Genomic DNA, 13,759 nt, shown 5'->3' on the forward strand with positions numbered 1-13,759 from the left:
AGACGGGGTTTCACTATGTTGGCCAGGCTGGTCTCAAATTCCTGACCTCGTGATCTGCCCGCCTCGGCCTCCCAAAGTGCTGGGATTACATGCATGAGCCACCGCGCCTGGCCAGGGGCAACTGTTTTAAAGGCATTTTGTTTCTGACTGGCTGCCTTTCTGTTCCTAGAATGTGTGATACAAATAACAATGTATAGCCAATCAATAACTTATGTTATTTTAATGTAAATAATTGGTAAACAACTCAGAAACTCCTTCTTTTCCTTTAAAATTCACTTGTGGCCAGGCACAGTGCCTGTAATCCCAGCACTTTTGGAAGCCAAGGCAGGTGGGAAGAGTGCTTGAGCCCAGGAGTTCAAGATAAGTCTGGGCAACATAGTGAGACCCCCATCTCTACCAAAAAAAAAAAAAATTTAGCCATGGGTGGTGGCACATGTCTGTAGTCCCAGCTACTCGGGAGGCTGAGATAGGAGGATAGCTTCAGCCCAGGAGGTCAAGGCTGTAGTGAGCCATGATTATGCCATTGTACTGCAGCCTGGGCAACAGGACACACACACACATGCACACACACATGCACACACAAAAGAATCTACTTGTAACTGCTACTAAGTGTATATTCAGAGCAACTTGAATGTGTGCTCCCAAGTTGCAATCTCAAACTTAGCCCAAATAAACTCTACACTTACATTAAGTTTGTCTCAGGTTTTTCCTTTAGGTTAACAATAATAAAAGTAAATCATTCTCTTTATAGAAAACTCAACAACATTTAAGGGAGAAACAAAACACCAACTTCCCATAAAATTAACAACCAAGAAATAACCACTCGTAATACTTGGTATTTTCTTACTTTTTCTTTTTCTTCTTTTTTTCTTTTTTTTTTTGACAGGGTCTCACTCTGTCACCCAGATGGGAGTGCAGTGGTGTGTCTTCAGTTCACTGCAATCTGTGTCTCCCGGGTTCAAGCAATTCTCCTGCCTTAGCCTCCCGAGTAGCTGGGACTACAGGTGTGTGTTATCACTCCTGGCTAATTTTTGTATTTTTAGTAAAGATGGAGTTTCGCCACGTTCGCCAGGCTGGTCTCGAACTCCTGGCCTAAAGGGATCCACCCGCCTCGGGCTCCCAAAGTGCTGGGATTGATTACAGGCGTGAGCCACCACACCAGGCCCTTTCCATTCTTTTGTCCACAGTTTTGCAGTATTTTTAATTGTACTGGGAGGAAAATCCCTATTTTAAAAGAATTCTACAGCTAATATTTTCATAAAGCAAAGTGAATTGCTTTACGAAAACAAAGCACTTTTATTGACTTTTGGTAGGTGAATAGTTGGTCACCTTTCATTTACTTGTCATATATCTGCATTTCTGTAAGCTGGATTTTTGAAAGCAGCCCAGTCTGAAGCAGGGATGTAATAAAAGGTTTCAAAATGAACCAAACTTGAATTTGAATTCTCATTATCCCTTTATTAGCTAAATGACACTAAACAAATTGTTAACTTTTCTGTACTTCAGTATAGAATCTAGAGTTGTTCTGAAGAGCCAAGACCCTTACTTACCTACCTATCTGTCTATGTATCTATCTAGCCATCCATCCCTGGTATACAGTAGGTGATCACCGAGGGCGGCATGACCTTATGTCCTGTGTTCGCCCACCCTCCACCCCACCACCACTCCTAGTCTTTAACACCACCCACAGGAAAACAGAGGATTTCACTAAAGACTATAGAGAACATGTCCTTTTCTGGCTGGGCACGGTGGTTCATGCCTATAATCCCAGCACTTTAGGAGGTCAAGGCAGGTGGATCACTTGAGGTCAGGAGTTCGAGAACAGCCTGGCCAACATGGTGAAACCCTGTCTCTACTAAAAATACAAAAGTCAGCCAGGTGTGGTGGCATGCACCTGTAATCCCAGCTACTTGGGAGGCTGAGGCAGGAGAATTGCTTGAACCTGGGAGGCAGAGGTTGCAGTGAACCAAGATTGTGTCACTGCACTCCAGCCTGGGCAACAGATCAAGACTCTATTAAAAAAAAAAAAAAAAGAAGAAGAAGAAGAAGAAAAAAGAAAGGAAGGAAGGACGGAAGGAGGGAGGGAGGGAGAGAGGGACGGAAGGAGGGAGGAAGGGCAAGGGCAGGGAAGGGAAGGGAAGGGAAGGGAAGGGAAGGGCAGGGCAAGGGTCCTTTTCTGTTTTGTGCACCACAAGAGTTTTCTCCCCAGGAGTGCAAATAGGATGCCAAAAATAGGGATAAAGGAAAAGAGTAATAAAGTGGGCGGGCCAGCACTAGATGCCTCCACCCCGCCAACCCGCCCGCCTCTCTGCCCCACCCCAACCAGGTGTCAGCCCTAGTCATTCAGGAGGTTATTGCAGAAGTTTCCAAACTGAAGCAAGCAATGCCAAAGTCCCTATAACAGCAAGTGGCTTTCTGACATCAGCAGAGACTGGTGCTTTTTCCCAGGTACAAAGGACCTCCAGACCAGAGCCAGCCAGCAGCAAAAACAGCATGGAGCTGAGGAGTACGGCAGCCCCCAGAGCTGAAGGCTACAGCAACACGGGTTTCCAGGTGAGCAGAGCTTTCCTCTTATGTTTAAGGCCAAGTCAGTGGAAATGCTGCCCTTTCCTTAGCGCCTTGGCAAGTTTCTTACCTAAGCAGGGAGATTATCAGGACAATAAGATTTTTAACGGCACACTTTAAGCCCATTATTTTTTCTTCTTGGGCTCTTCTGGGTTGACAAACCTGAAAAGTCTCTTTCAATCGATGTGTTGTGATCCCTATGATCACTTAGAAACAAGACAGCCTTCTTCTCCTGCCTTTTTTCCCTTCTGGCTCACAGGAAGGGTACATTATTGATCTTCGGGCACCTTCCCAAAGAACTGGTGAGAAGGGAAGAATGGGGGAATTTAGATCCTGGTTGGGGTAGTGCTTCAGGGTTCCTTTTACTCAAGCCAAGTCCCGGAGCCCCTGTCAGATGGCCCAGGTACCTGCCCCAGAGCAGCTGGATTACGCAAATCAGTCTCACTTCATCAACCAAAACTCACTGAGTGATTAATGCTGCTCAGCCCAAGGCTAGGTGCCCGCAGAGACCCAGAAGGAGACCTGTCGGAAACACCTGGGATGGGGATTTCCAGGGCTGTTTTTAGGTGTGGTTCCTTTCCTGAGCTGACACTCAGCATGGGCGCTCTGGAGAAGATGGGAAGCCTGCACGAGCAAGTGTGAACAATCCCTCAGGCTTTATGGTCTGCTAGATGGGCAAAAGGAAACTTTGAGGTGCTAACCAAGAAAGGAAAGAGGGAGGTAAAAGGACTTGGACAGGAGTCCGGACTCCAGCACCCACAAGTTCCTGTAACTTCCCAGAGCCCCAGTTTGATCGTCTGTCCCATGGTCACAGTGATGCTCATCTCCATGAGTAGGCATTGGGTTACCATTTACAGGTCACAAGTGTAGGAGAGGAAACAACTTCCTCTACCCTCTTAGGTTGAGTGCCTGAGGCCTGCAAATTAAACCGACATAAAACAGATTAGCAGGAGAAAAGGCACAAAAATTTTATTCATATTTAAAATCTCACATGTGGCCGGCAACGGGGCCTCATGCCTGTAATCCTAGCACTTTGGGAGGCTGAGGCGGGCTGATCATTTGAGGTCAGGAATTTGAGACCAGCCTGGCCAACATGGTGAAACCCCATCTCTACTGAAAATACAAAAATTAGCCGGGTGTGGTGGTACACGCCTCTAGTCCCAGCTACTCGGGAGGCTGAGGCAGGAGAATTGCTTGAACCTGGGAGGCAGAGGTTGCAGTGAGCCTAGATCGTGCCACTGCACTCCAGCCTGGGCAACAGAGGGAGACTCAGTCTCAAAAAAATAAAATAAAATAAAAAAATAAAATAAAATAAAATCTCACATGTATGAGAGCCTCACAGAAAAGAAGTGGAAAAACCTAATAGACTCAGGAGCTTATACACCATTATAATAAAGGGCAGCAAAATAGTGAAATGACTGGACAAAGGAAAGGAGGGTTAGGCTTTTAGGGGCAATAAACTGGGGGTTTAGGGTTGAACTAATGGAAGATAAGGGTTATTTTATCGAGATTTGTTTGTGCAGATTCATCTCAGTGGCATCTCTGTCTCTGGCGATAAGAGTTGCTCTCTTCCTTGCATGAGGGAGCCGGACACTTGTGCAAGGGAAATATCAATAAATGTGCTGCTTTTAGGAAGATGGGGGATGGGGGAGGGCAGAGAGCTCTTTCTGTGTCTGCTTTCTTTTTCGTAGCCTTCAGTTCAAAATATTCTTGTGCCAAAATGGGGGCATTTGGAGGGTGGCACATCCTGATCTCTTCTCTAAGGGCTAAGTGAGGGGGAAAAGCATAAAGCATGGGGCCCATTCTGATTGCAGAGAATGGAAGGGATGGAATGGGATAGAGTCAGAGGAAGTATGGCAGCAAGAAAAGATATCTGCAATAGAGAGGGTCCATGTCACAGCAACTGGCTGCTCCCAGGGAGGAAGGCACACAACAGTGGTGATCCCTCACTGTCTTCCAGCAAAACTGCTGTTTTGTGGGGGCAACATCCCCCTACACCTTCCCCAGTAAAAGGAAGGAAAAATGAAAGGAAGATTCCTCCTCGTCCTGTAAAATTTCCTGTCATCCTTACTCACTGGATTGATTTAAATTTTAATTTCTACATTTCAAAATCAACACAGTGAAGACAATTTGTCTTTCAAGAGAATCGGAGGCTTCGTAACTCCTACCAAGTTAATAAGTATGAGTCTAGCCTTGTTTGACATTCAGCTCTCTGGCTACATTATCTTCTTTAAGGAAAATTAATTGATTGTAAAATATGTGCTACTTCACTCACATTATTAAATATGCATTCACATACCACCAGGGCTTCCAAAGAAGTTAGGATACTTACTTATTCATCTTGTCCTAGTCTGTGAATTGTTCTAGAAATCCATTTTTCTTCTTCAGATGTTAAGAATGCCCTTGGTAGACCGAAGTTCTAATTTTACTAAGTAGAATTACCTTCACAGCTTGAAACGCTGATGTGGGTTCCCAAAAGACCTGTGCCTGTCAGACTTGGTGCAGGTACAATGATTACATCTGTCTATGGATTACCGGGACAGGCTCTCATCTGGACTGTTTCTCAAAGAAGTGAGCACCAATTGCTGTTTTCATGGAGCCAGTACTCCGGGGCGAAGGGTTAAACAGGAGCACAAAGTCAGTGATATGGGTTATAGGAAAGAAATGATCTCACATCCAAGAAAGGATTTCACAGCTAGAGCACATTTCGTACATGAGAGGATTTTGTAATCAACAATAGAAAAGAATGTTTGGGGTTTTGTTTTGTTTTGTTTTTCAAATCTCATTTTATTGTACCTCTAAATGTTTTCTACGAATAAGTAACTTATTTCTCATATGGCTGAGGATGGAAATGACTTCATTCAACAGCAGTTGCAAATAAGACATTTGCTATTTATGAAAGAAGTTCGGATTGGCATTTGAAGTATTGCGTGTATATAGAATATCTAAGGATTTCTTATTTTATTTTGAAATATTTTTTAAACCCTAAAACAGTCAACAAACTGGCTCTTGATTTTGTGCAAGATGTTCCCATCAGTCCAGGAAAAATAACTCCCTGAAAGGACAAAATACACACACGTGTGTGCACACACCCACACCCACATATGCGCGCACACACACACACACACACACACAGGCTAGCATCCCCAGGCCTCAAGGTTCTAAGCAGGGCATCTCAAACACAGCAGAGTATCATACCAACGACGCCCACACCTAAAAACAGTGACTGGGTTATTTCTTCCAATGCTTGCTTTTCAACAAGAATTTTTGGAGGCATGTATTTATTCAGCAGACTCATCAACTGCCTCCTAGATATGGCCGCCTCTAAGAAGGGATACCAACTTAAGAAAGAATAATATGCTCTTCTTGCCCTCAAGGAGAAGGACAGGCAGAAATAAACATATAATTACAATATAATTGATGTTAAGGAAAATGGTGGAGGTTTGCACCAAGTGCATTGTATTCTTATATTTATTATTTTTTATATTTTGTCTTGCTGTCTTACCAGGGCTGGTCTCAAACCCTGGCCTCAAGCAATCCTCCTGCCTTGGACTTCCAAAGTGCTGGGATTACAGTCATGAGCCACAACACCCAGCCAGCACCAAGTGCATTGTAAATAATATGTAGTGGGAGCTGAGCTAACTGAGGAGTCTGTGACAGCATCACCAAAGGAGGGAGGATTTGAGGATGATCAGGTCACAGTAGGAGTCAGGGTGGGCAGAGCACTGCAAGCAGAGAGAACTATCTGTACACAGATTCAGGGCCCTAAAGGAGAAGAGCACATGAGCCTGGGATGGAGGAAGGGAACATGGTATAGGGAAAGGGGGCAGGCTGGCATCAGGTCAAATGGCCTCTGTGTGTGCTAAGGCATTTTAGAAGGAATCGCTCAGAATTTACACAGTCAAATTGTGACTTTTTTTGAGACAGGGTCTCACTCTGTCACCTATGCTGGAGTGCTGTGGTATGATCTCAGCTCACTGCAGCCTCGACCTCCCAGGCTCAAGCAATCCTCCCACCTCAGCCTCCCGAGTAGCTAGGACTACAGACATGTGCCACCACACTTGGCTAGTTTTGTTTTGTTTTGTTTTGTGTTTTAGAGATGAAGTCTCACCCTGTTGCCCAGGCTGGAGTGCAGTGGCACCATCTTGGCTCACTGCAACCTCCACCTCCTGAGTTCAAGCAGTTCTACTGTCTCAGCCTCCTGCTGAGATTACAGGCATGTGCCACCACAACTAGCTAACATTTTGTATTTTTAGTAGAAACAGGGTTTCACAATGTTGATCAGGCTGGTCTCAAACTCCTGACCTCAAATGATCCGCCTGCCTCAGCCTCCCAAATTGCTGGGATTACAGGCGTGAGCCACGGTGCCTGATCTAATTTTTGTATTTTTTTGTAGAAATGGGGTTTCACCATGTTGCCCAGGCTGGTCTCAAACTCCTGAGCTCAAGTGATCTGCCTGTTTCAGGCTTCCAAAGTGCTGGGATTACAGGTGTAAGCCAACACGCCAGGCTGAATTTTTTTTTTTTTTTTTTTTTTATGTTACTTTAGTGGTCCCATTGAAAGTGCTTGGAAATGGAGAGAGATTTGTGTGTGGCTGGGACATCCGTTGGGAAGTTACTGTCATAATCCAAAACAAGGTTAAAGGCAGTGGACGCAGACACTGGGATGGAGGTACTAATACTGATGAGGTGGCCCCTCCACAATGAAATTCAGGAGTAAAGATGAGGGTGTAAATGCTGCTCTGGCTCTGAAGATTTCGTTTTCTCCTCTGTAAAATAGCATAATAATGGTACCTATCTTGGGATTGTTGAAATAATTAAATAAGCTAATATTATATATGTATAATGGACATTATATATATACACACACACACAAATATGTATATACATACTTGTGAAAACAGTGCCTGGCACATAGTATGAACATAATAATAGTAGCTTTTGATGCTGAGTAGTTTAAGGATAGTGTAGAGTCAATGCTTCCGCTTGGGATGTCAACTTGGAAGTGATTCCCTGTATTTATTTATTGCTATTGTTTTAAATAGAGACAGGCTTCACTCTGTCACCCACGCTGAAGCGCAGTGGCACAATTATAGCTTATTGCAGCCTCCAACTCCTGAGTTCAGGTGGTCCTTCGACCTCAGCCTCCTGAGTAGCTGGGGCTACAGGCACACGCCACCACAACTGGCTAAGTTTTTTATTTTTTTATATTTGTAGAGACAGGGTTTGGCTATGTTGCCCAGGCTGACCTCAAGTGATCTTCCCACCTCTTCCTGGACTTCCCAAAGTGCTGGGATTACAGGTGTGAGCCACCTCGTCCAGCCTGCACAAGGCTTTATTTAGGTAGAAAATCTTGGAATAAAGTTAGAGCAAAAAGGAGAGTGAGTTCTCTTTGGGGCCTGTTGGTTGAAATTAAGTTGACTCCAAGCATCTTCATGAAGGAGATGAAGTAGGAAGCTTGTAGCATACATTCAACCTTCAACCAGAGCTCAGAAGAGGACACACATTTGGGAGCTGTTAGCATAGATATGAGCAATATGAGCATGGATAAGACCACTGTGAGGGAAGCCTGGGAAACAGCAGCGCTTAAGGAGTGGGGAAGTTAGAGATGTCAGAGAATGAAGCAGGGGGCTGCAGGGAGAGAAAGAGCAGCAGAACCAGGAGAGGGGCGATCTGGAGAAGTCAAGGAAAAGTAGAACCACAAGTCAACAGAAAAGACTCCGACAGGACAGAGGAGTCTATAGAATGAGGCCATGGGTTCACCTGACTTGCCAGCTATGAGGTTACTGGTGATGCTAGAGTTGGGGAAGGAGGAGAAGTTTGTGTTATGAGTGGGAGTTAGGCTAGGAAAAATGGGAGCAGAGTGAACGCTCTTCTGGTGCAGTGGTGGTGCTAGGGAGGGGCGGGGAAGGGGAGTACCTAGGGCAGGGCAGGCAAAGGCAGTTACGGGGAGGTGTTTTTATGTAAACAGAAAAAAAAATTCACTGTGAAATACAACATACAGAAAACAAATATACAACTTGTAAGGCGAACTGTCACTCAGGTCAAGAAACAGGACATTGCCATCCCTCAGGGTCCAGCCCTACACATTTCATCACTGCTGCCTCCCTTCCCTGGGGTAAACCCAACCGGGGGTGACCACTGACCCAAATGTAGGGCAATTACTTCCTTGCTTTTCTTTACACCTTAACTTCTAATTATGAATCCCCAAGCAGTACTTTTGCCTGGTTTTGAACTTTATATAATAAAAACACACAAAATGTATTCTTTGCTTATATTGAAACTTTTGTTTTTTTTTTTTTTTTTGAGATGGAGTCTTGCTCTGTTGCCCAGGCTGGAGTGGTGCAATCTTGTCTCACTGCAACCTCTGCCTCCCCAGTTCAAGCAATTCTCCTGCCTCAGCCTCCTGAGTAGCTGGGAATACAGGCATGAGCCACCAGGCTCTGCTTGTAGTTTTAGTAGAGACGGGGTTTCACCCTGTTGCCCAGGATGGTCTCAAACTCCTGACCTCACATGATCCACCCACCTTGGCCCCCAAAGTGTTGGGATTACAGGCATGAGCCACCATGCCTGGCCATCAGCAATCTGAGATTCACATGGTGTCGCGTGTAATTGCAGCTCATCCCATTTCATTAATGCATAGGATTCTGTCATATAAATATTGCACAACTGATACATTTTGCTGCTAGTGGACATTTGTGTTATTAAGTTTGGGGATTTTGGAGCTTCTACAAACATTGCAGCTAGGGACACTGTTATCCATGCCAGGGGGAGTATCTGTAACAAATTTACTCTGGGGTTGTACTTAGGAGCGGAATCTCTAGGCCACTGGAATAAACATATGCTTTCAACTTTACTGATAGTGTCAAATTGGTTTCCTAAGTGATTTTACCAGTTTACATGTCCATCAGCAGAGTGAATATTCCCTTTCTCATCATTATTCAGCTGGCCTTTTAATGTCAACCATTCCGGTGGGTGTGTAGCAGTATGTCATTGAGTTTCATTAAAATTTTCCTCTTATTGGTTGTTAGATGCCAACTTTTTAAATACCTGCTCAACTTTCTTGCCCTTCTCTACTGGATTTTTTTTCCATTTTTATTTGAAAGAGTTCCTTAGATATTCTGGTTACAAGCCTATGAAAGGAAATTAAATTTTGGGACCCCAAACTCATTTAACCAAAGGGAAAAGTCAAGCTGGGAACTGGGTCACGCAAACCTGTCTCCCCCTTTTGGTTCCTAAATAAGATGGCTACAAGATGAAAAGCTACACACTTCCCCATGTTTTGCCCACAAGGAAATTCCTGGTGAGTTGTTAAAACTTCACCTTGGCAATGTAAATTGATAACTTATCTTTACAGGTGCAGTCACCCCAGATACAAATGCATATCTGATTGCTCCCCTACCCCATTTCGTCTATATTATTTACATAAAATGCAGATGCTCCACATTTTTCCTTTGCCCTCTTTGTTTACGTGAAAACTGTGTGCTTCTCAACATCCCTCCCTTTCTCCTTTAAATTTGGAGCCCTCAAAATCATCTTTGGAGAAAGGCATAGACCTGTCTCCCAGGCAGTTCCTGAACTTTGGCAAATAAATCTGCTAAAATGATTGAGACTTGTCTTGTCATTTTCCTCAACTGATGAGCCCTTTGTCAGTTATCATTTGTAAACATCTTCTACCACTGTGGAGCCACCTTTTACTCTAATGGAATATTTTGAGGAACAAAAGTTAATTATATTGGTCCCATTTAGGAAACATTAGGACAAAAGTTAATTACATATGGTCCTGTTTAGGAAACATTGGTTCTCTTTCCTGCATCTTGTCTAAAATATCTTTTCCAACCTGCAAAATCATGAAGTCTTTTCTCGAACAAGTGTAACTCTTTATTACAATAAAATTGCTTTTATTAAAGAAATAGATAAAAATGGTTAAGTACAATTAAATGGCTCCAAAAGTCTTACAATGAAAACAACAGTCCTGCCAGTTGTTCTTTCCAGAGGCAAGCACTTTTCATTCTCTTAGTTTTTCCTTCTGGTAGTTACCTTCATGGGTTTTTCCAAATTATTATATTTTTAGTTTTTCAAGTGAACGCATATATTAATACATGATATTTTTAAAAGCCTATTCAGTTTATAATGCATCCTAACAGTCCCCTGCGCCATCCCTCCTAATCCTCCAGAGCAATGACTTTTAACTCTTTTAGCAATGTCTTCTATTTTTTTCTCACATAACTACTTAGTCATTTCTTGATTGTTTTATACATTATATAGTGACTTCTTGATATGACAGATGAGGATTTATCTCTTACACCATCACTGTCTTCACTTTTCCTCCCATATTGTCCCAAAGTAGTTACCAGATTTAGGGGCTAAGCAGTCACCACATCATTATGACAATGTACATATTGCTGATTGTTGAGAAAAACAGCGTATTATGCTCTAAAGTCCCGAAGATATTTTCTAAAAGCTTACTCTTTCATTCACATTAAGGATCTCTATTCCCCTTGAAATTGAGTTTAAGGTATAGTGTAAGGTAGGAGTCAAGTTTGCTTTCTACATGAACATCCACTTACTTTGGCATTATTATTATTATTATTATTTTATTTATTTATTTTTGAGACGGGGTCTCGCTCTGTCGCCCAGGCTGGAGTGCAGTGGCGCAATCTCGGCTCACTGCAAGCTCTGCCTCCCGGGTTCACGCCATTCTCCTGCCTCAGCCTCCCGAGTAGCTGGTACTATAGGCGCCGCCACCTCGCCTGGCTAATTTTTTTTTTTTTAATATATTTTTAGTAGAGACGCGGTTTCACCGTGTTAGTCAGGATGGTCTCGATCTCCTGACCTGACTTCGTGATCCACCCACCTCGGCCTCCCAAAGTGCTGGGATTACAGGGGTGAGCCACGGCGCCCGGCCGGCATTATTATTTTTTTTATTTACTTTTAACACCACTCAGTGATCAACATTGCTTTAAAAAAATGTATTTTCCCCATTCCACAAATATTTTGCCACGTGTCCATATTTGGGAGAGGCTTTTTGGAACAGGGCAACTGAAAGATTTTTCCAAACTCAGAGGAGATGGGGAGGAATCCAAACAGATGGAAGTTAACAGCAAGAAAGGTCAAATACAGTTGAGAATTTCTAAGAGGAAAATGCAGAAATTTGTTTTAACACATTTATTAAAGGGCATCTCTTGGAATCCCCACTCAAGTTTCCTCCTCCCTGTGAAATAAGCAACCAGCCTTGCCACAGGTGCTCTCAGAGGCACAGAGCCCAGGATTGCTCTGAAGTCAGTTGGGTGGAATCCACTTACCAAAGTCCTGAACATCCTGGGAGAGGACTAGGCTGGGGAAATGGGCCTCACTCTGCACGAACACACAGGAAAGGCTGAGTTACTCCATGAGAAAGCCAGTCAAGCAGGTTTGGAGAGTTTGTTAAATGGAGGTCATAGTTTGGGAGATCATGTAAGTGCAAGTCCCATTAGGGATCCAAACCTGCTGGAGTATGGGCAGAGACTTCTTGTCAAGCAGGTACTTTGAATACAAAAGTTCTGAGGTGGGAAGTAACTATGTTATGTAGGGAGGAAGAATATTGTTTCTCCTTAACCCACTAGCCTGGGAGGTCAACATGAATCACATTGAGTACTTTTTCACATTGCTCAAGAGGTGCTTGGCTGGAGCTTCCTAGATTCAATTAAAACACACACACACACACACACACACACACACACACACACACACGACAATAATTTGCTTTGGGGAAGGAGGTTAAAAAAAAAAAAAAAAGCATATTCTCTACTCTTTCCTCAAATTTGCATGATCACACCTCGACTTACTTTTAGGGGAAAACAGTGTAGGGGATTATAAACCAAATCACTTCCATGGCATCTCAGAGAGAGGGTATAACGATTTATTTTTTCCTCATTCAAACATTCCTGAAGAGGTTCCCCTTAAAACTGAGGAGCCACTTACTCATCAGTGGTTGAGGCATTGGAAAGAAAACAGGAAATAATAAATAATGTAAAGATACATTTTTGCTGAGGGCTAAAGCAGAACTATCTAATATACAGCACAAGCCAGATAAGCAATTTAAAACTTTTCTGCAAGCCCATTAAAAATCCAAAATAAAGTAGATATAACTCTTCACTATATTTTAACTATATTTTATGGAACCTCATATATTGAAATTAATGAAATAATTTAAATTTGTTTCATACCAAGTCCATGAACATCCAGTGTATATTTTAAACATACAGTACATGTCAACTCTAATGCTACATTTGTATCAGAAATACTTCATCTGTTTTTAGATTTCATAAAATGTATAGTTGTAAAAAGTAGATTCATAAACAAGTTGTTCCAAACATGCTTAAGTGTTTTTCAATACATGGATCTAATGTTCAGTTTTAAATTTAAATTTAAATTGGTTAAAATTAAATTCAGGTCCTTAGTCATATTAGTCCCATTTCAAGTACTCAGTAACTACTTATGGCTGGTGATTATTCTATTGGATCACTCACGTAAGCTGTATGTTTTTGGTTTCGGAGTTCATACACACACACAAATCTGGTTATCCTTCCTCTTTAAGGACCTGACCACCAGATTTATGCCAAAAAATTAAAGCAACAACTTGACATTTATTTCTGTAATATCAGTAGTAACATCTCCTCTTTCATTCATGATTTTAGTTATTTGTCTTCTCTCTCTTTTTTTTTTTCTTGGTTTCTTTTTTCCTGGATGTTTCCTCGTTGGGAAGTTTATGGTTAGTAATTCAGTCTCTTCACTTGTTACTAGTTTTTTGAGCTTTCTTTTTCCCCCTTTTTAAGTAAGTTAAGAACCAGCTTTTGGTTTCATTGATTCTCTCTTTTGTTTTTCTAGTCTTTATTTCATTTGTCTCCACTATAATCTTCATTATTTCTTTCCTTCTGCTAACTTTGGGTTTCGTTTGTTCTTTTTCTAGTTTGTTACAGTAACAGATTGGGTTATTGATTTGAGATCTTACTTCTTGATAACATAAACAATTACAATTATAAAATTCCCTGTAGGCACTGCTTTAGCCATATTTATAAATTTTGGCATATTTTCATTTTTGTTATTTATTTATTTATTTGTGATGAGGATCACGCTATGTTGCTTAGGCTGGCCTCAAACTCCTGGGTGCAAGCAATTCACCCACCCCACCCTTCCAAGTAGCTGGGACTACA

General features: G+C 42.4%; 1 protein-coding gene across 2 annotated transcripts in view; it reads left to right on the plus strand.

The window, feature by feature from the left end:
* Positions 1-2,347: 2,347 nt before the first annotated feature.
* SLC28A3 (solute carrier family 28 (concentrative nucleoside transporter), member 3) overlaps positions 2,348-13,759 on the plus strand; it is a 72,799-nt gene continuing 61,387 nt past the window's right edge. Inside the window, exon 1 of one of the 2 annotated variants that reach the window (XM_011982739.1) lies at positions 2,348-2,553. Coding sequence is in view for 1 of the 2 variants with exons in the window: in XM_011982738.1 (XP_011838128.1) it covers positions 2,494-2,553 (60 nt within the window). In the remaining variant the exon portion in view is untranslated. The remainder of the gene's footprint in view (positions 2,554-13,759) is intronic. The other variant, XM_011982738.1, reaches the window with a different exon arrangement.

The sequence above is a fragment of the Mandrillus leucophaeus genome, unplaced genomic scaffold (genome assembly GCF_000951045.1).
Source record: "Mandrillus leucophaeus isolate KB7577 unplaced genomic scaffold, Mleu.le_1.0 Scaffold242, whole genome shotgun sequence".
In the NCBI taxonomy this organism is placed as follows: Eukaryota; Metazoa; Chordata; class Mammalia; order Primates; family Cercopithecidae; genus Mandrillus; species Mandrillus leucophaeus.